The sequence below is a fragment of the Balaenoptera ricei genome, chromosome 8, assembly GCF_028023285.1.
Source record: "Balaenoptera ricei isolate mBalRic1 chromosome 8, mBalRic1.hap2, whole genome shotgun sequence".
NCBI lineage: Eukaryota > Metazoa > Chordata > Mammalia > Artiodactyla > Balaenopteridae > Balaenoptera > Balaenoptera ricei.
This window is the reverse complement of record NC_082646.1, coordinates 71,762,588-71,785,668: the sequence shown is the minus strand read 5'-3', so window position 1 is coordinate 71,785,668 and position 23,081 is coordinate 71,762,588. Positions and strand designations below refer to the sequence as shown.

The following is a 23,081-nucleotide window of genomic DNA, read 5'->3' as shown; positions in this document are numbered from 1 at the left end:
ATTATAGTGATAGGGTGTTGTCTTGTGGACTTTGTGTCCTTTACACGATCAAACAGATTAGGTAAAAAAAAATTTTTTTTTTTATATTCATAAAGGAAGTTTTGGGACAAAGAGAGGAAAACCTGTTTAGACTCAGTGAATACAACTTTAGCCACTTAGAACTTTGCCTATCTGTCTTATTTTGTAGTTTTGTAGTACTGTCCTCTCTCCTGATGCTGTTTTTGTCATCCTCATGACTTAAAAACTGAAGATTTGCCCAGATTGATACTTATTCATCCTTTTACATTAGTTCATTTCTTGATTTGATATGGCACACAATTTTTTTTCATGTGTGGCAGGAGATGTAATACTCTGAAGCATGGAAAGATGCATGAGAAGTTAGTCTGTTTTAAACAAAACTACTGACCCTTATGGGATAAGTTTGGCAGTAACCCTCACTGTGTTCTCAGTCCAAATACCTGAGGATATTCTCTATTCAACATGTTAAGATATCATACCAAGTTGGTAATAGATATATAGCTTTTGGGGGCTAGAAAGAACTTTTGATTTACCTAGTACGATTCTTCTGAACCTTAAATCCTTCCTATAACTCTACCAGTTAGTCATTCACAGTCTCTGTCTCTTTGGCAACAACAGGAACTATTTTAATAGCCACATATGTTCTGTTGAAAATTTACTTCTAGTTCTCTTCTTTTCCTCTTGATTATTAAAGACTTTTATCATCCCTCTTCATCCTTCCCTCTCCCAGATGTTTATTTTCATGATTTAAACAATTGTAGTAGAGTGTGCTTGTCTCATATTTCTGTCTTCGAATTTTGGATCCAGAAGATTTTTACCGTAAATTCTTCAGTATGCAGTAATAACAATGTGAAATTATAGATTGTTTTGCATAACATATAGCAAATATTTTTAGGTTAAGTAACAGTAAACTAGCATTTTATCTTAAATGCATCACCCTTTATTGTAAATAATGGTTACTAATCCAGTACATTTTAATTTTCCTCCAATTTTTTAGGTAATTTCTTAAGAAAGATTCTAAAGTTTTGTAGCCTGTAGAAATACGATGGGATTTTGGAATTAATCTAGTCTATTAATTCCCAACCTTTTTGAGTTTGAGGTTTTTCCTAATTTTGAAAACACGTCACTGATCCCCACCCCCACCCCCGTAATAGTGGTTGTAACTTTGGTTTAGAAAATACACACTGACTAAAAGCTACTTTGAATTCAAGAAGCACATAACAGCATCTGTTTAAATTTTGAAAAATAGCTACATGTGTGTTTGAGATATACATTATTTAGTGCACCTGTAGATTCACGGCTTCTGCATTAACTCCATTGGTTTGGAACCAAAGATCTAATCCAGTGCCTTTATATTATGTATAAAGAATCATGAGGTTCAGAGATGAATGACTTGTATAAAGTCGTACAGCTTGTTTTTGTCAAAGCCAGGTGGAAAACCCTTGTCACTTGGGTTAGTACCTTTGTTACCATTGCCACTGATAATGTGAGAAAATGTTTTATTTTGTTAATTGCTTTTAAAATTATCTGAGAAATTTTCTTTTGAAATAATTGTGCTTTTTTTTTTTTTTGGAATTTTTGAATCAGAAAAAGGAGATGTGAAGTCAAAGACTGAAGCTTTGAAGAAAGTAATCATTATGATTCTAAATGGTGAAAAGCTTCCTGGACTTCTGATGACTATCATTCGCTTTGTGCTACCTCTTCAGGATCACACCATCAAAAAATTACTTCTGGTATTTTGGGAAATTGTTCCTAAAACAACTCCAGATGGGAGACTTTTACATGAAATGATCCTTGTATGTGATGCATATAGAAAGGTAAACCAAACCATGATTATTTCCAAATACTGCTTTGACTTTTAAATAATTGTAAAGTTGGTGGAATGGGCTTTGTTTTAATTTCTAAAATTAAATCTTGGGTAAGATGTAGGTTGTAGATATTTGGAACTGAAGCTGTAAAAAGTTACCGTGAAAAGTTTTATTGTTACTTTTTTCAGACACTTCCCATGCATTTTATATGTTACTAATAAAAAACAATGACACACATAAAAAAAAAAACACAACAATGACACATAGAATATAAGACATTGATGTGATAAGTAAAACTTGCTTTAATCAACAGGAATGTGATGGAAATTGTGTAATAATCTAGGTCTTTTTCCTCAAACCTACTTTCTGACTTTTTTATTGGAAAATTTTGTATTTAAAAATTGTGGGTTTTTTGTAAAATGTTGGGACTCAACATTTCATATATAAAATTTTATATCAGGACCTTCAACATCCTAATGAATTTATTCGAGGATCTACTCTTCGTTTTCTTTGCAAATTGAAAGAGGCAGAATTGCTGGAACCTTTAATGCCAGCTATCCGTGCTTGTTTGGAGCATCGACACAGCTATGTTAGAAGAAATGCTGTTTTGGCCATCTATACTATCTATAGGTAAATAAAGGTCTTCCTTTGGCTTAGTTCTGTGAGGACTGTTCAGTCTTTCAGACTGGAAGTTCCAGAGTGGTTCCTTGCAGATTGTATGTAGCTTGCAAATATGTTTTGATTAGCCTGAACATTTTTTCTTTATTATCGTTAAGTTGTTAACGTTGAAAAGTTGAAAGATCTGGCCACACTGGGTCCTAGTTTCTGCATAATGACAATCTGCTGAAAGTGAATATGGCCCCCTTTAAACAGGTTGTGCACTTTCCAGTTTATGACACTACCTGTCATTCTCAATTTTAGTACTCCAGCCCAATTAATTAATTTATTAACTTGCTTAGCCCATAGCTTTGAGATTTTGACCTTATTTTAGAATTCTCTTTTTGTGGAATGTGAGTCTTTTTACACTTAGAAGCCTTAAGGAGGGAACTTTTTTTAATAGGAAGGGTTGCAATTCTCAGCTGATTGCTGTCCTTAGAAAGCTGAAGATTTTGGACTTTAAAAGCCATTCTAAAAAGGCAGTTTTAAAGTTTGGACTTTAAAAGAATGAGTTAGATGAGGCTGGAATGCTTGGTTTTTACAGTCACTGGTGTCAATTTATTTAGAATTAGAATGTAATTTATATAAATATCTTTGTACTTTAATAGTTGATTGTTAAGTAATTTCACAGTTCTTTTACTGTTACATTAGATTTTGTTGTCTGTTAGGAAAAGTGGTATTCTGGTTAATAATGTAGAGTTCTTTGAAAGTTACCATACAGACTACACAAATTTCAGAATTTAAACTACAATATACACACAAAAATCATGACATGACAGTTGGAAATTTGAACACTTTCTATATGATGATAGTAAGGAATTGTTACAGTTTTTAAGATATGATAATGATATTAATATTAGTTTAAAAAAGAAAGAGTCCTTAATTTTAGAGAAGCATGCTGATATATTTACAGAAGAAGTGTTAACATGGTGTGGGATTGGCTTAAGAATAATATGGAAGGAGAGGAAGTAATTAAAGATGTAGGTGAAACAAAAATGACTGAATTAATCATTGTTAAAGCTAGGTGACCGTTTTTATTAAGCTGGTGTTCATTGTTTTGTATACTGCAAACAGTTTAAATTTTCAAAATAAGGAGTAAGTAAATAAGTAAATAAATACAGTGCATAATTAATAAAATTCAAGGGACTTTTTTTCTCTAATAATTCTTAATGAAGGATCTTTCAGTACCTCGAGGTTGTCATTATGAGCATCAACATTATATCCCTAAAGTATATGAAAGAGAATTGTTAGAGCTATTCGGTTGATAGGTAGCATGTTGGATAAATCAGCTTTTTCTGTACTGAATTAGAAAACATATAATTTGATAACTTAATAGATGAAGATATAAGCTTCTGATTCATACTCAAAATTTTCTACTTGATTTAAAGTTTTGAAAAGCAAAAAAATTGATAGTGTTATAGGTTTGATAAAGGTTAATTTTGGTAGTGTCCAGAGAGTTACTAAAATAACAAAGTAGATTTTTATTAAATATGGATATTACCTGTTTTATTTCAAGAAATTTTGAACATCTTATACCTGATGCTCCTGAACTGATACATGATTTTCTGGTGAATGAGAAGGATGCAAGTTGCAAAAGAAATGCATTTATGATGCTTATTCATGCAGATCAGGTGAAGTACTTTTTAAAAAATACTTTTATGACTGTATTTAAATGAGAATTAAATATATTTCAGAGGCCTAATCAAGTTTTTAGTCAATAATTTTGTTCATAGTACATGTGATTTGTATATTTTGACTTTTTTAGACTTTTTAACTTAATTTATATAAAAATAGAATTTTAAAAAATTCCTTCTGTGGAATATTGCTTAAGTATATACTCTTTTTTTTTAAAGTAAACATCAGAGAAGCATTTAATAGCAGCCACTTTACAGTTCTTCCAGACTGAAATTATTATGGCCATGTGCTGTGGCACTCTGTTTTGGGGCTTTATTTTTCCTTCTTTTAGTATAGATCTAAAATTGTTTAACAGAGAAAAATAGTAGCTTTTTATAGGGTCCGTGAGCCATAGCTTCAAAAGGGGGTGGACTTCAGCGTAGATATGTCTTTATTAGGCTTTTCAGACTTCATAAGTAAATGTCAGCTGTACATCCAGCTTCGCTGGTGATTAAAGTTTATTCTTCTGCTGGTTAGCAGTGACTCTGCATACCTTGGTGGCATCTAATCTCGGAATTTGTACCATCCAGTATTTATTATCAAAATATGCATGAAGACTGGAAAGTATGGAATCTATCCATTCCTCTGAAATCTAGATGCTATCATTTTATCTTTGTAAACGAGATTATAAGAAAGCTGCTTATTTGGGCCACAATGTTTGTCGTTCTCTAGAGTTGGTTTTATTGACCTGTGTTATTGCTGTTATGCTGTTTACCTGCATGAAGGGACATAATCAGAAATAGTTCAATAAAACTTGTTGATACTTTTACTGTAGAGCTATTGTTGAGGTCATAGTTCTCTATATCACAGTGTTCAGTGTGTGAGAATAAGATTTTTCTTCTGGGTCTCAGAAATAGGAGTAACTGTGCTCATAAGCAGTTGGTTTGTTTTGATTGTGTGGATACCCTGAATCATGTAATACATAATGTCTTTCTACTTGGTTTAGCTGCTAGAAAATTCAGACCCTCGATTTGTGGCCCATTTCTAGAAAATATATTTGACTTTTACATTATGTGTTAACCTTCATTTTTTTCCTTCAATTAATTTTCCTTTGCCCTCATTTCCTCATTTGTTTTAGATTTAGTTGTATATATTTTTTAAAGTTCATTAAGTCCTTTTATTGAATGAGGTTGAGTTTGATAAATATATTGTTATTTTTTCAGGATCGAGCTTTGGATTACCTAAGTACTTGTATTGATCAAGTTCAGACATTTGGAGACATTCTTCAGTTGGTTATTGTGGAACTAATTTATAAGGTAAGACTAATCCTTAATGGGCAAAATTAAGAGTTTGAGATAAGGTTAAGTAGTCTCTGGGATGCTGCTTAATTGCTAGGATAATATGTTTTAACAGTAGAAATATTTTATATCATGGCCTATTAAAGTCTTCCCCACCCCCTTTGTTTTATCATATTTTCCAAATACTTTCATTCTTTCTAAACCTCCATAAAGAATTCTATGAAAACTCATGGTTTGACCCAATACAGCTGCGAAGAAATTGTTGTGTACTGCTAAGTCACTGAATAGATTATGAATTAGGCTTTGAAATAAAAGTCAAGATCTTTTCTTGAATACACACCAGACTACTTTTTTTTTTTGGCTGCACCAGGTCTTAGTTGCAGCATGTGGGATCTTTAGTTGGGGCACACGGACTTCTTAGTTGCGGCACATGGACTTCTTAGTTGCAGCATGTGGACTCTCTTAGTTGCGGCATGTGGACTCTCTTAGTTGCGGCATGTGGACTCTTAGTTGTGGCATGGGGACTTCTTAGTTGCTGCATGTGGACTCTTAGTTGAGGCATGTGAACTCTTAGTTGCGGCATGCACGTGGGATCTAGTTCCCCGACCAGGGATCAAACCTGGGCCCCCTGCACTGGGAACATGGAGTCTTACCCACTGGACCACCAGGGCAGTCCCCACACAAGACCACTTTGGAAATCTAAAAACAAACCAAAAAAAAGTCTTAAGAATTTTTTTGTTCCTGTTTGTAAAAGAGAATAGAAAGACTTTAAATACGTTAATATGACATTGTAAACCATTGACTCACAGAAAGTTTAAAACTAGATTAGAGATTTGGATTTTAAAATGAAGTACTTTATTGGCAACATTTTAATTTGATATATCCTTCGAAAGAATTGATTGCATCTTAACGTTCTGAGAAAATAAAAGATGCAATAACATCCAGTTTTGCTATTGATACCATTGGAGGCCAACAAAAATATTTGTTAGGAATGACTTTTATTGAATAGGATGGCATGGACAGAATACCCCTAGCAGACACTCTCACTCATTACAGCCTCTTTGCTTCTGCAGGAAAGAGGCCCCTTTCAACACAGGGTACCCAGTCATTTGGAACTGGCATTTAAGATGAAACCAGAACTATAAATATATAAATATAATATGGGTAATATATATAAATATAATTCATGTGTATGGTTTAGGGATGCCACTGAGAGTCTCAAAAATAGGGATTCTCTGCTATCCAGTGACTTCTTTGTCTGGTAGGGTCCAGGTTATAGTAAGAGGGAAGAAGTTTTGAGTCATGTTGGAGTAATGGAGATTTGACTGTATACATTTTAGGAAAATCTAACATAAATACTGACTTCAAAAGAGAAAAAGTAAGGAATATTTGCTTCACAGGTAAAGGTATTAAGATGCATTTAGAACGGGATAGAAAATTATAGTTGTCTTCCCAACATCGAATATGGCCCCAAATAATAAGTAGTAGTACTTGAAAAAGAGATTATCTTTCTTGCTTTATTTAAGAATTGGTATTTTTCTTTTATCAGCTGTTGAGCTTTATATAATCCATCATGTTTCCCTTTTTGACATGACATCCAGAATAAAAATGTAGGACCGAATTTAATACCTATTACAGTACCCATATTAGTGTGCTTAGTTAATGTGTTGTCCTTCCTTTGTTACTTTACATTTTCTCTTTCTATTTCACTTGTGTATAGTATGCATATCTTTAATTATGAGCCATCTAAAAATCTTTATAGAAAGAGTGGAAATATAAAGTATTATTGAATGAATAAATGGATTGAGTAGCTGTAACAATTATTTGAAGTAAAACCTATTTCTTTCTGAAATTACCAGTGTTGTGTCACAGCGTCTCATCCGACATTGGCCGACATCTTCAGGTGTCCTTATAAGGCTATTCTTAGCTTTCAAATTAAGAAAACTAGCATCCCGTAAGCTGATATCTATTTAAAAAATCTATTTGAAAGCAAGTGTTCCTGCAGTCAATTGAAACCTAAATGTTTTCTTCTCCAGGTCTGTCATGCTAATCCATCAGAAAGGGCTCGTTTCATTCGCTGCATCTATAACTTACTACAGTCATCTAGCCCTGCTGTAAAATATGAAGCCGCTGGAACATTAGTGACACTCTCTAGTGCACCTACTGCAATCAAGGTATTGCTTTTTTTCTTGGGGGGGGGTGCCAATTAGATGATAGATATGCTATCTTATGACTTACGATTTAGTGACATTGCAGTTTACTGTGTGGTTACACGGCATTACATGGCATAGAAATAACTACAAATATTAGAAAATTATTTGATTTCTTACATAGTCTGACCTTCCTTCTTTTCTTTCTTTCTGCTTTCACATGTATATAGAGAGAGAGCAAGAGAGACAGAGAATAGCAGTATTTCTAGTTTCTGGAGAATGATACTGGTATTTTAAGATCTCCCCCCATACTTTAATCACATTAAAAACTAGATCTAGGAAAATGGATACTGGATCCTAAAGGATGGACCCTAAAAAAGTTCCAGTGAATATTTTCAACAATGAAATATTTCTCTTTTTTAGTTTACTCTATCAAGACTATGTGAAGAACCCCTGCTATATTCATAGAATGAAGTGTTCTAGAAAGCCAGATTGTATAAATAGGAGAATTTACTGCTTTCGCCACCAATACTTAAAAAAATTCTTTTTAACTTTTTATTTTGAAATAATTTTAGACTTAGAGAAAAGTTACAAAACTAGGACAAAGTTCCCATTACCCTTCACCCAGCTTCCCATAATGTTCATGTCTTGCATAACAATTATATAGTTGTCAAAACTAAGAAATTACCATTGGAACAATATTGTTAGCTAAACTATAGACTTTATTCAGATTTCACCAGTTTCTCCACTAAAGATCATTTTCTGTCCCAGGATCCAGTTTAGGATCCCAAGTAACATCTAGTTATCATGTGTTAGCGTCCTCCAGTCTGTGACAGTTCCTCAGCCCTTCCCTGTTTTTCATGACATTGATACTTTTGAAGAGTACTGGGTCAGTTTGTTTGTAAAATATCCCTTAATTTTGGTTTGTCTGGTGTTTCTTCCTAATCAGATTAAAGTTATGCATTTGGGCGGGGGGGCGGAAATACCACAGAAGTGATGCACCATTCTCAGTGTATCATATCTAGGAGTATATGATGCTGATACATCGTCCTACTGGTGATGTTAACCTTAATCATTTGGTTAGGGTGGTGCCTGCCAGATTTCTCCACTGTTGAGTTATGATTCTTCCTTTTGTAATCAATCAGTATCTTGAGAAGATACTTTGAAACTGTACAAATATCCTATTTCTCTTCAGACTTACACCAACTAATTTTAGCAACTATCAGTGAATCTTTTCTACAGCAGTTACTACTATGATATTCTAATGGTGATTTTCTATTACCCTTATTCTACATGTATTATTTGGAGTTCTTCCACAAGGAGGACCTGTCCCTTCTCCTTCATCCTCTCTTCCCTCCCCACCTCTCTCCTTTCCTTCTTTCTTTCTTTATATCAATATGGATATTTTATTCTGAGGATTATAATCCAATATTATTATTTATTTTGTTGATCAAATTGTTCCAGCTTTGGTCATTGGGAGCTCTTTCAGGTTTGCTCCTTTGTCCTTTGCTTTTAATGACTCAGGGCCATCTTTATATTCTTGATTTTTCTGTACTGTAATGCAGGTGTGTTAGAGTTTGCACCTAAACTAAAAGATGCTCAATAGCTAAACTATTTGGGATTCTCTGTCAGCTTTTTTCTGCCTTGTTCCTTAGGTTCAGCCCTTAATTTTTGCCCGTTAACAAGTGTTTCTGCCTGTAATAGCCCCTTTTCATCCTTTTAATTTGTGATGCTTCTGATTTTTTGTAACCTTGAAAAAATAGTGAAATTTGTTAGAACTTGAGAAATAGATGGACACATTCCTCTGGGAAAAATGCATAAACTTTTAGTGCAGGAGTGGTAAATGTAGTTTGGTTTCTTGGAGGCTTTATTTGTTTCTTATTTTCAGATTCTGTGTTTAAGGTAGGTGAATGTGTTCTTAAAATATATTTCTTTTTTCATATAGGCTGCTGCTCAGTGTTACATTGATTTAATTATTAAGGAGAGTGACAACAATGTAAAGCTCATAGTTCTGGATCGATTGATAGAATTGAAAGAACATCCTGCTCATGAACGAGTACTACAGGTAAGTATTTTGTAAAAGAGAGAAATCCTCAATAAAATCTTTTTTCAAATTGAGATAATTCCTAAGACTTACTGTCTTGGTTAACTTAAATGCTTGGAGATTTGGCAGTTTAAATTTTGGTCCACTAAGGTGAAACTCTTGAAGCACCATAGCCTTTTGGGGTATTGTCTTTGTTATAAAAAAACATTTCTAACATGAATTAATATGTTACCTTTTGTCTTTTCTATTTGTACTGCACTTGGTGTTCTTAGCAGTAGAGATATATTTGTTTTAATTTTAATATAATTTACATTTCTTGGAAAATAATTATACCAACTGAGAATAAAAGATGATTAAATTCTAGAAAATTATCAGCATACCTATTTAATCTGTGAGAATGATTGTTATAAAAATAAAGCCCCATGGTACAAATAGAGCTAAATTCAATGCTGATCCTGAATAACAATGCTGATCAGAATAACAACAAAAAATTTGCCATAAAGGACATTATTGGGACAGTTGGAGAAATGTGAATATAGACTCTATTAGTTAATAGTATTGTTATCAATGTTAAGTTCTCTGAATTTGAGAATTTTACGGTGGTTATATAAGAAATTTTTCTTATTCTTGAGTATACACTAAAACATTTAGGAGTAGAGAGAGTATGACAAAGCAAATGTAACAAGATATTAACAACTGGCAGATGTAAGTGAAGGTTATACATTTCATTCATTCTTAAAATTTATAGAACATTTTTATCAGAGAAATTTTTAAAAATAGGAAGTTTTCAAGAAGTAACATATTTTGTTTTGCTATATTTAAAAATACTTACTTGCTATAGATTTTTAATTATGCTCCTTTAAAATATTACAGTTTCCTGCAGAGCCAAAATAACATTATCACACTTAACAAAATTGCTAATAATTTCTTAATATTATCCAGTTTTCCCAAATGTCCCTAAAACGCCCTTTAGTTTAGTTTTCCAGTTCATGACCAAACATCACATCTGGTTGTGATGTATGTGGTTGTGATGTATATGGTTCCTTAAGTCTCTTAATTTGAGCAGTATCGTTTTTTCATGACACTGACTTGTTCAAGAGACCAGACCAAATGTCTGGTCTCCTTCTGGATGTGTCTGGTTACTTTCTTTGTGTCATTTAGCTTGTTCCTCTGACTTTTGTATTTCCTATAAACTGTAAGTTTGAGCTAAAGCTTGATAGAGTCACGAGTAAACATTTTCAGTGTGAATGCATCATATGTGATATTATATACTTCATATTGCCTTATATCAGGCGACTCAAATTATCTGGTTTTTCCACCAGTAATGATTTTGTTATAGATCAAAGAATTAAGGTCATGAGGGACAGAATCCTCTATTCTACAGTTAGGATTTTCTTCTTGTGACTAGAAATACTGGTGTTAATTCTGGATTTTTTTGTTCTTTTTCAGGATCTGGTTATGGACATCCTAAGAGTACTGAGCACACCAGACTTAGAAGTACGCAAGAAAACTCTGCAGTTAGCACTGGATCTTGTCTCCTCTAGGAATGTCGAAGAGGTAAAACAAAACTTTGACAGCACTTTGTAAGCCGTCAAGCCAAACATGATGTCATTCTCACTTATTTTTACTTTGTTCTATAGCTGGTTATTGTCCTTAAGAAGGAAGTGATTAAAACAAATAATGTGTCAGAGCATGAAGATACTGACAAATACAGACAACTCCTTGTGCGAACATTGCATTCCTGTTCCGTCCGATTTCCAGATATGGCTGCAAATGTTATTCCTGTGGTATGTAATTCCAATGATCTTAATTTTGAAATTCTCTAAAAATAAAAATTAAGAAATTCTAGTTATTTAACAGTTAAACTCTGGAAATCTCAACTGTCTGTAATCAATAATCTCATGGTCAGAAGGGATCTTTATGTTTACTATTAAGTTCAAAAGGATAAGGACTCTGACTTCTTTCTCTTACATCTTCACCAAAAAAATAAACAAACAAAAAAATAGTGACAAAAATACTTCCACATATTATTGCAATTAATGTTTGTTACAGTTCCCTAAAGTAAAATTATTCTGTGTGTATAGATCATTCAGTGGGATTTTACCTCTTAAAGTTGAAGGATTTAATTAGAGGAAAAATTAACATACCCAGAATATTTTGTTTTCTGTCATAGTCAGATAAATGAGGTATGTTATTGTAATTTGAAATTTTGACTTTGAGCTCTGAATTTTCTCTAAAATGATTTTACTTTTAGTTACAACTTAGATGTGTCCAGTTAATTTATTTTGAATTGTGGATTTCCAGCTTCTGTTTTATCTTGTGTTTTGTAATAAACTGAAAAGCCATCATGACTTTGTTTACATAATGGCGCTTGTCTCTCAACTTACATTTTGTTGTGTATTTGAAAAGTATTATTTATATTCTTTGTAAACTTGTTTAATTTACTTATTAAACCTTAGATAATTTTCTTTCTGAAAATATGTAATCGTTATCCATTTTTTTCTTTTAGTTAATGGAATTTCTCAGTGACAGTAATGAAGCAGCAGCTGCTGATGTCTTGGAGTTTGTTCGTGAAGCCATTCAGCGCTTTGATAACCTGAGAATGCTTATTGTTGAGAAGATGCTTGAAGTCTTTCATGCTATCAAATCTGTCAAGTAGGTTTAAAATCTGTTTAAATGTAAAGTCAAATAAGCATTTTACCAATTTCTATTTTTAAGGGTCAGTTGATAGACAGTATAGGGGAGGAGAGGTGTCTCAACACAGTCAAGACAAAATAAGACAAAATAAATGTCAGAAACATGTCACCCCTACTCTCACCCTTAGTTAACCCATAATCTATGGGCAAAATAAAATTTTTGGTACATGTGATTTAGGTAGATTTCTCTATTCTCACTTCCTCTAAAACATTGTAAATCCTAAAGTGACTAAGGAACGTATTTTTAAAAGGTATCATTTTGGGGATACCATTATTATTTATATCCCCCCTTTAGCATTTACTGAAGTGAAGGATTGAAAATACAACCTAAATCTGAGTTGTTTCCTTTCAGATAGCCTTTGCTAATGAGAAAGGACGTTGCATGCAAGTTTTGCTTCATGTAAATCATCTGATAGACTGTAGTAGACTTGCATTATATCTGCCTGTATAGAAAAGAAGGGACTACAAAATTGGTTTTTGTGATATGAAAATGTATTGATATTTATGGAAGTGAGAAAGATTTGCTTCCTTTCTGGAAAAAAAAACATATCAAAGTTTAGCTTTTGGCAGCCATAATCTCTTAGAGCTTCAGTTTCTAGAATTTTTTTGAATAAATTTAATGAAAATCTTAGGGAAAAGATGACTGAAGACTTTATTCAGTTTAACATTTTTTAATTAGAAAATTGTTGCTTTCTTTATGTTTTTGGTCTTTTTGTTGTGATCCTCTGCATTCCTTCCTTTTTCATTGTTCTTTTCAGCATCCTGCCTCTTCAGTGAATTACTTTTTATATTAAAATAATACATTTTTTGTAGTGGTAAGTTATAAAATCAAATTTACTTTAGATTTGGTCCTAAATGGGAGATAACACCTTTCTGGGAAACATTTTGGTATTTTATTTTTACTACTGGGTTTACCAGTTGTAGAATGTTCCTAAAAATGATGGATAAGACACTTACTTTCCTTTTAATCCTTTTGATTTCAAGAGAGAATCAAAGAAACTTAGTGTCTTTGTTATATTCTTCCTTAATATTTCATCCATAGTCCCTCACAACTGCAGAATATTGTTTTCTTGCTTAAGCTTAAATTCACAGAGAAAGATCACTGCTTCAAGACTTGTTGGCAGAATCAGTGTTTCAGAACTTGTATTCTTGCTATAGGATTTACCGAGGAGCATTATGGATCCTGGGAGAATACTGTAGTACCAAGGAAGACATTCAGAGTGTGATGACTGAGGTCCGCAGGTCCCTTGGAGAGGTATGTTTTACTTTTAGTAAATGCTACTTTATATGGTGATTTTTACTTTAGTAAACTGACTTTTATGTGGTGATTTGCTTTTGTGTTTTTATTTAGTAGTGCTTGGGCTAAAGAACACTGAAAAAATTTTAATTACACAGATAATTAAGCCTTTGGGCAATGGGAAATTAGGAGAGTTGCCCTCCCCTGCATTGAGCCATAACACCTGTTCTTTTGTCTGTATTATTTACCCTTCTGGGTAAGATTTTATTTGAACAAAAAGTTCTGTGTTTTAAAAAAAGAAAAAGACTTGTAAAACTCTGCTTAATCCTCTGTGTTATGAAAAAAGAATGCATATATTATAAGAGCAGGGCTGACTTTAGAATATGTATTGATGTACTAAAACTGGCAGTATTTCCTCATGCAAACAACCATATGGTAGAATAGAAAGAACAGTGCTTGTTAGGAGCCTGGATTCCAGTCTTTCTTCTGCCAGTAATTAGCTCTGGGACTTTGGATATAAGTTCCTTAACCTGACTGGATATCAGGTTTTTCATCTATATAATAAAGGAGTCGATAGATAATGATTGAAGACTCTTAGAGCTGTTAAGTTAGATGATAGAGTGGTGTTGAGAAATAAATACATAGTATCCATTTGGTTTAAAAGAGGAAGTTGATGAAGTTATTATGTACAAATAAGTTAGATTTATTTCATTTTATGGAAGGATGGGTGCTGGTTTTGGTTAGTATTTCAAGGGAAGGGATGGAGAAGAAAAATAAGGCTTAGTGAGTATCTCCTTTGTCTTAGTCAGTGTCCTAAGCATTTTCCTATTAAGTAACTTGTGTGGAAAGAATTAAGATTTCCATTTAACAGATTAGGAAACTGAGGCTCAAAGTGGTTTAATTAATTTGCCCAGAACCATACAACTAAAAGTGTCATCCAACTCCAATGCCCCTGTTCTCACTACATTATCCTGGGAAGGAATGAAAATTGAAAGCAGAGTCCCAAGTTCCAAAAATCCCATTGTGGGAATAGTTCTGTAGAGAACTATAGAAATGATTGAATATTTAAATATGTTTTGCTTGCTACTGATATTATTGCTAAATTGACGTTTCCAATTGATTTTTAGATCCCAATTGTAGAGTCAGAAATTAAAAAAGAAGCTGGTGAATTAAAACCTGAAGAAGAAATAACTGTGGGGCCAGTTCAGAAGTTGGTAACTGAAATGGGCACCTATGCAACACAGAGTGCCCTTAGCAGTTCCAGACCCACAAAGAAAGAGGAAGAAAGGTAATTTGCGGCACCTGTGCCCTGCCAACTACACCTCTATGATTACTCCTGTGTCTAAAACACTCAAAGGATTTCTTTTTCTTATTATTGATAGTTTACTCTTTTGACCTGAATGGAAATTTTTGCCATATAAGACACTTGAAAGGAGAACGATGTTTTAAGTTCTTTCTCCCAGAAATTGTGTTAATAGTTTTAATCCTCTGCTCCTTATAACTGTTCTCATTGAAATAACTGTGTTCTGTTTAAACTAAAATTATTTTACTTATGTAGAAAATGCTAAGTGAAGGTAACTGATGATATTTGAGTTTTGTTGCCTTTGGAAAACACATTTTGAAGATTTTCCACTTTAATTGATGGAATAAAATTTTGATGTTTTCCTCCTTATTTTGTTCTCAATTTTATAGTGAAGTTGATGAAAATTTGCCTAAAATTTTAATGGTTACTATGTACTAGGCATTGGGCTAAATAGTTTGTCTCATATAGTCTTTGACAGTATCCTGTTGATTAACCACATTTTATAGAGGAATTTGAGGCTTAAGAGAGGTTTGCAACTTACTCAGAGGGACACAATAAATAATAGATAAGCTGGGGTTTGAATGTAGCTCATTGGTTTCGGTATATGCACCTTTAACCATTTTCTCTTTCCCTATTCATTTAGCTTTTTTATCATTTGAAGATAAGTGTTAAAGCCATGTGTTTTTTCCTTGTTCCTTTTTTATTCTGAGAGCTAAAGAGGGAACCATAATTGAGATCCGTATCACTGAAGGGTGGCACTGAGAGCATTCAGTAGGCTTCCTTGAGTCGTTTACACACAAGCTGCCTGCGGCTGAGAAGTTGGTGGCTTTCACTTTTCCTGATTGCTTTGCAGACCTCCCCTGCGAGGATTCCTTCTGGATGGAGATTTCTTTGTGGCTGCCTCGCTTGCCACAACTCTGACCAAGGTTGCCTTGCGCTATGTAGCTTTGGTTCAAGAGAAGAAAAAGCAAAATGTAAGTTCATTTATCCTACATTTACCCAACAAATGAATCTTGAGAGCTTATGCTCTAGTTGGGAAAATGGACAAAATGATATAGCATAACATATATATAACCTAATGATTGTAAAATTGACAAAGTAATGTAATAACAGTAGCGTGTGATTAGTCCAGTGGAAGTGATGCAAGGGTTTATGAGGTTATTTCTGCTTGCTGGGATTAGTCAGGGCCCAGTGAAGGAAATGTCTCTCCCTCTAGCATCTTTATCCTGTCAGTTACTGTCTGTTTTATCCTAGAAGTGCCTCTTAAATGTATTCCCATTTCTACAGTTCATACCTTCGTCGTAGCGTCTGACCATTCTGACTGTATACTAATTTACAATAATGTACTTTCATTCCACCCAACCCCTACTACCATCCTTTGTGTTATTGTCCTATATTTTATGTCTACATGTCATGTTATCCACCCTATGATGGATATTGTTATTATTTTTGCTTTAAATAGTCAGTTATCTTTTTAGTATATATGCACCATTTCTTATTTATCTAGTGTCCAGACTCAGGTAAGGAAGGGGGTGGACATAACTTAGCAAGTTGTAAGAAGTTGAGAGTTGGGAACAGGACAAAGTTCACGTACCTTCCTGGGTGGGTTTTTGGTTTTGTTTTTTCATGTTTTTCTTCATGGTAAAATGTACATAACATAAAATTTACCAGTTTAACTATTTTTAAATGTACAGTTCAGTGTCATTAAGTACATTCAAATTGTTGTGCAGCCATTATCACTATCCCTCTCCAGAACTTTTTCATCATCCCAAACTGAAACTACCCAGCAAACAGTAACTCCCCATACTCCCTCCCCTAGCCCCTGGCAACCACCATTCTACTTTTCTCCCTCTATAAATTTGCCTATTCTACATACCTAATATAAATGGAATCATACAATATTTGTCCTTCTGTGACAGGCTTATTTCATTTAGCATGTCTTCAAGGTTCATTTTTATGGAAGCATTGTCAGAATTTCTTTCCTTTTTAAGGCTGCTGTTTCTGTATATCCATTCATCCATTATAAATAGTCAATTTTCTTCCAAGTATTTTTTTTAATGAGAAAAAAGTTTATTTGCCCACATATTTACCACTTATGGTGCTTTTCATAACTTTGTATAAATGCAGATTTCTATCTGATATTTTCTTTCTTCCTAAAGAACTTGAATATTTTTATAATGCAGGTCTGCTGCTGATGAATTCTGTCAGCTTACATTTGCCTGAAAAAAATCTTTACTTTGCTTTCATTAAAAAAAAAAAATCTCTGTGGTAAAATTGTGAACGTTTTTATTTTATTTTTGTTCTTATCTTTTTTCACATTGCTAAAATAAGGAGTGATGTAATAAAAACCAATGAGAAAAAAAGTGACTCATGGTTAAAGCACTGAAGTACAAATCTTGTTAATATTGTGGTGGAGATAGATAGAAACATCAAAAGATGGAATTACATTACCAGATATAGTAACAAAAATCTTTCCTTCCTCAGAAAGAGTTTATTATGGCTTTTAATAATGATCACATTTTCCCCTAGTAGTGATCATTTTGTGTTTTACAATACTGCCATTTCACTTAACTTTATAACATTTTCCCATGTTATTCTAAACCCTTCCTAATCATAATAATATTTAATAGCTGCATAATAGTCCATTAGATTCTTTCATTTACTCAAATCTCCATATAATTAGACATTTTATTTTTAGATTAGGGACTTTCAAAGGATTTTTAAAAAAATTTCCATCATATAGATTTCTTATAAATCCATAAATGAGATTTAGAGGGTCAGGTAAATTACAAGGTATATTATCTCTTTTTTATTGACTAATTTTATTTATGGGCAGTAATTTACTTTGTAACTCTCTGTGGGCCATTATTTATTTATTCAGGTCTTGTCTGTTCTTTAATTTATGCTTTTTAAAAATCTCCAGCATTTTATGTCTCAGTTCTGCAAGTTGGGAGACCATTTGCTGATACCTGCTTTAGAGAACCGGGTTTCTGGTAACATACCTGGTTCAGCAAGTTTGTGACCTTTGGTACAAGGCAGAAGGAAGTTTGGTTGTTTATCACCATACTGGCTCTCCTTCATTTATGCCTTTTCCGACACTCTTCATTTTTTCATGTAGATCTGACTTTCTCTCTTGTATCATATACCTTTTGCCTAAAGAAATTGCTTTAACTTTTCTTGTAGTGCAGGTCTGTTGGCAGTTAATTCTTTTGGTTTTTGTTTGTCTGAAAAAGTCCTTCTCCTTCATTATTGAAAGATATCTTTGCAGATATAGCATTCTAGGTTGACAGTTTTTTTCTTTTAGTACTGTAAAGATGTTGCTTCATTGTCTTCTGGCTTTCGGTACTATCAAGATGTAGCTCCTGTGCCTCTGTGTGTAATGTGTCCCGTTTTCTTCTGGCTGGTTTTGGATTTTCTCCTTATCACTATAATTTCAAGTTTCAGTAATTTGATTAGGATATGCTTTGGTGTGGTTTTCTTGTTTGCTTTTGGTTCATTGAGCTTCTTGGATATGTGGTTTTGTAGTTTTCAACAAATTCGGGAATTTTTTGGCCGTTATTTCTTTAGCTACTTTTTTCTGTCCCCCTCCTCTTTCCCCTCCTTCTGGAGACAATATCTAGGCTCAAAGGATTATCACACTTACTCTTCTGAGGTTCTTTCCCAGGCTTCTGGTAGTTTTTTCACGTATGTATGCTGATCAATACTTAGCCAAAGACATTTTGACAAAGACATAAAGCATGTGTCAGGATAATGCTACATGAGACTAAAAAAGTTAAGTCGAATTCACTGGTGGAAGACCTTGAATAGCAGGCTGAATGATATGGACTTCAACATGAAGGCCGTAGGAAATCATTGAAGGTATTTGCATGTGGAGTGAAATGATTGGTGCCCAGTAAAGATTAAGATAGTAGGTAATCACACTTAGCATCACCAGTAACAGGACAATCTGACATTATGTGCCTCCTAGTGCAATACAATAAGGTATGCAAAACATCACCCATCTTGTACTCTAACTAAAAGAGCTAGCCTGGGCTCTTTAAAAGAAATCATTGTGATGGAAAACAACACAGAAAACCAGGGGACTGGTCTAGGTTAAAAGGGGCTAAGGAGAATAATAGTCAAATAAAATGCATGAAACTGATCCTGGATTTAAAAAAAAAATTTTTTTTGTGACAAATAGGAAGATTTAGTTCAATTTGGAGTGTAGTAGATATATTTTGGAACTGTTACATTTCTTAAGTGAGATGATATTGTGATTATAAAGGAAACTCCTGATTCTTAAGAGATGTATGCTAAAGCATTTATGAGGTAAAGATTCTTACTTTCATATGTTAAGCCAAAAAAATAAGTGTACCTATATAGGTAGAGTAAGAAAGCAATTATAGCAGAATATTAACAATCCATGAAAAGTGTATCATTCTTTTTACGTAGTTGGAAAGATAAAAGATAGCATTGGCCTGTGAGGGGTTAGAGTAAGAGAAAATAGTTTAAAAACCACTTCTATCAATTAAGGGTTAATGAAGGTTTTAGAGGGTGGCAGTTAGAATAGAAAGGAAGGAAAAAGGTGCAAAAAAACAGGGAGATAAAATCTAAAATATTTGAAATCTTATTCAGGTGAAGTGAAAATTAGGTTTATTTCTTGGATTCTGAGTTATAATAAAGTGACATTATTGCATTTGGAGAAGCCTGACAATAAATAAGTCATTTCTCTCCTTATCTAGTCTTTTGTTGCTGAGGCAATGTTGCTCATGGCCACTATCCTGCATTTGGGAAAATCCTCTCTTCCTAAGAAGCCAATTACAGATGATGATGTAGATCGAATTTCCCTGTGCCTCAAGGTCTTATCTGAATGTTCACCTTTAATGAATGACATTTTCAATAAGGAATGCAGACAGTCCCTTTCTCACATGTTATCTGCTAAACTTGAAGAAGAGAAATTATCCCAAAAGGTAAGGTATATATGATAAAGCCATAACAGTGCTTTTTGGTTTTATTGTTGTTGCTGTTGATTTTTCAGTCCTCTACGTGTGAGGGCTTGTCCCTATTGAAGGCCTACAAAAAGCTATCTTTTTTTCCATATTAAAGAAAGTTGGTATATTGTATTTTCAACACAGAAAGAATCTGAAAAGAGGAATGTGACAGTACAGCCTGATGACCCCATTTCCTTCATGCAACTAACTGCTAAGAATGAAATGAACTGCAAGGAAGATCAGTTTCAGCTGAGTTTGCTGGCAGCAATGGGTAACACACAGAGGAAAGAGGCAGCAGATCCCCTAGCATCTAAACTTAACAAGGTAACAAAATGTCAAATACACTGGCGAGTTATTTAACTTGGCTACTTAAGAAAGTAGTAATCAGGAAGTTGTTGGTCTTGCTATTTTTTTAAAGGAAGAATAACTAGTACAGCATCAGTTTTTGTCAAGTTACTCTGATTGATAGGTTCATTAAACATGAATTGAAACTCGGTGGAACCTGATACTTTACTATATGATGGTACTGTAAGTCCCAGAGATGATTTTTAACTTGTTCCAGTTGTGTGTCAAATTACCATAAACTGAAACATAGCGCTGAGGGATCCTTAGTGGTTGACTAAAGCTTTTAAAAGGTAGGGCACTAGCCTCTTCCCCCACACCCTGCCCTCAAGTTTCTCCTGTCCCCTGCTACTTTAAACAGGACAGTTACACTTTTATAGTCTTAATATATTGAGTTCCGAATAGGATTTCATTAGGAAAATTGTCCTAATCTCTCTCTACTCAGATATTAAATTTACAAATCTGGTTTAATCCTTCCTCCATTAGATGAGTAACAGTCTCAAATTGGTTTTGTTGCCCAAGATAAGATCAGTGGCAGAATAGGAACTACTGAAACACTTTTCTCCCTTGGAATTGGGAATTGATATTGACAATATTACAGTTACAAAATTTTCCAATTTATTTTTTAAAATTGTGGTAAAGTTTACATAACATCAAATTTACCCTCTTAACTATATTTAAGTGTACAGTTCAAGTGGCATTAAGTATATTCACATTATTGTGCAACCATCACCACCGCCTATATCCCCTGAACTTTTTTCATCTTACAAAGCTGAAACTCTATACCCGTTAAACAATAATTCCCCATTCCCCTCTTCCCTCAGCCCTTGCCAACCACATTCTACTTTTTATCCCAATGAATTTGACTATTCTAGGTACCTTATGTGGAATCATACAGTATTATCCTTTTGTGACTGGTTTAGTTCACTTCGCCTAATGTCTTCAAGGTTCATCCATTTTGTAGCATGTGTCAGAATTTCTTTCCCTTTTAAGGCTGAGTAGTACTTCACTGTGAATATACACCACGTTTTGTTTATCCATTCATCTGTTGATGGACACTTGGGTTGCTTCCACCTTTGGCTGTTGTGAATAATTCTGCCATGAATGTGGATGTTCACATATCTCTTTGAGGTTCTGCTTTCATTTCTTTTGGGTTAAACCCAGAAGTGGAATTACTGGATCATAGTGATTCTGCTTTAATTTTTTGAGGACCACTATACTGTTTTACATAGCAGCTGTACTGTTTTACATTCCAACCTTCAATGCAGAAGAATTCTGATTTCTCCATATCCTTGCCAACACTTACTTTTTCTTTCTTTTGTAGTAACCATCCTAGTGGATGTGAAGTGATATCTTGTAGTGGTTTTGATTTGCATTTCCCTAATGATTAGTGATGTTGGGCATCTTTTTGTGTGCTTATTGGTCATTTATATATCTTCTTTGGAGAAATGTCTATTCAAGTCCTTTGCATATTTTTTAATCTGGCTGGTTGTTTTCTTTGTGTTGAGTTGTAGGATTTCTTTATATATTCTGGATACAAGTCCCTTATCAGATGTATGATTTGCAGATATTTTCTCCCATTCTGTGGGTTGTCTTTTCATTCTGCTAATAGTGTCCTTTGATGTACAAAAATTTGTAATTTTGATGTAGTCCAATTTACCCATTTTTTTCTTTTGTTGCTTATGTCTTTGGTGACAGTATTACATTTTTAAAATGTTATATATACCCTGGATGTTTCTTAAAAAAATTTTTTTTGGTGGGGGAACATCTAAAACTTTATCTTTGTGGAATTACAAGTGTTTCTTGTTTGTAATTATTTTTCCTGAGTTTGGGTAACAGCTAGTGAGTTTAGGTGCTTAGGGATTTAACTGAAAATGTATGAAAATCTATTAAGTTCCTAAGTTGGGGTAATGTTTAATGTATTTGCTGAACATATTTAACGTCCTTCTACCTACTGAGCTGTAAAGTGTAGGACCTGTTATTTTTAATGTCTTAAGTTTCAGTTACCATCTCTACATTACAAAACAATTTTATTATACATTTCAAATGACTGGTCTAATCTAAGCACATCTGTTAATTACCTAACAGACTTAGTCCTTTGGCTAGGATATGTTTGGTTAAGTTGTCTCAGTCATTTGATTATCTTTATTTTTGTTTGACAGGTCACCCAATTGACAGGTTTCTCAGACCCTGTATATGCAGAAGCTTATGTTCATGTCAACCAGTATGATATCGTCCTGGACGTACTTGTTGTGAACCAAACCAGTGATACCTTGCAGAACTGCACATTAGAGTTAGCTACTCTGGGTGAGGAAATTTACTATAAGGGAAAGATATCGTTACATAGTAAATCTTTATGACAGATTGTTAAGAGAAGTGCACAAGTTTTAGTATAAGAATTCTCTTGAGCCCTTTGTGACATTTTGAATCAAGTCTTAGTTTTACATTTTATATTTAGTCTCCTTCTACTCCAATTTTCTGAACCTCTGTGATACTGACTTTCTTATGCTTATGTTCTTGGTACTTCTAGATGGGTTTATTCAGTGAGCTTGATCTATCATATGTCAGTTTTTCTAGATTAAATAAGAGCTGTTTAAGTTACAGATTTACCAAGTAGTTTAAAGTTTTAATTGCCTTAGTACAGAATGAGGTATTTTCTGAGTCCATAACTAATACATACCATGTGTGGCCAAAGTAATACATCATTATCACATTTAGCAGTGTGAGATTTTTTTTTTTCTTCTTCTTAATCAGAAGAAGAAATCAGACTTTCTCTGATCATTTATACATATGGCTTTGAAGTTGGAAAATATAAATTGTATACAGGAACAGTACACTGCACCTAGGAAATTCCATATGGCTTAAGCAAGAGTTAAGGGACTTTAAGAAATCAAGGTAGAACATAGTTTTGCCCTGTCTTCCTCAGCATAGCTTGAGGCCTATA

At 33.6% G+C, this 23,081-nt stretch overlaps 1 protein-coding gene across 2 annotated transcripts in view; it reads left to right on the top strand.

Moving 5' to 3' along the window:
* COPB1 (COPI coat complex subunit beta 1) overlaps positions 1 to 23,081 on the top strand; it is a 31,745-nt gene that overhangs the window by 2,647 nt on the left and 6,017 nt on the right. For both annotated transcript variants that reach the window (XM_059931184.1, XM_059931185.1), the window contains exons 3-17: positions 1,606 to 1,835; positions 2,287 to 2,456; positions 4,000 to 4,114; positions 5,321 to 5,413; positions 7,432 to 7,569; positions 9,491 to 9,610; positions 11,039 to 11,146; positions 11,230 to 11,376; positions 12,099 to 12,244; positions 13,444 to 13,540; positions 14,650 to 14,810; positions 15,679 to 15,799; positions 19,547 to 19,774; positions 19,940 to 20,119; positions 22,300 to 22,444. In XM_059931184.1, the coding sequence (XP_059787167.1) occupies positions 1,606 to 1,835; positions 2,287 to 2,456; positions 4,000 to 4,114; positions 5,321 to 5,413; positions 7,432 to 7,569; positions 9,491 to 9,610; positions 11,039 to 11,146; positions 11,230 to 11,376; positions 12,099 to 12,244; positions 13,444 to 13,540; positions 14,650 to 14,810; positions 15,679 to 15,799; positions 19,547 to 19,774; positions 19,940 to 20,119; positions 22,300 to 22,444 (2,199 nt within the window). The remainder of the gene's footprint in view (positions 1 to 1,605; positions 1,836 to 2,286; positions 2,457 to 3,999; positions 4,115 to 5,320; positions 5,414 to 7,431; positions 7,570 to 9,490; positions 9,611 to 11,038; positions 11,147 to 11,229; positions 11,377 to 12,098; positions 12,245 to 13,443; positions 13,541 to 14,649; positions 14,811 to 15,678; positions 15,800 to 19,546; positions 19,775 to 19,939; positions 20,120 to 22,299; positions 22,445 to 23,081) is intronic.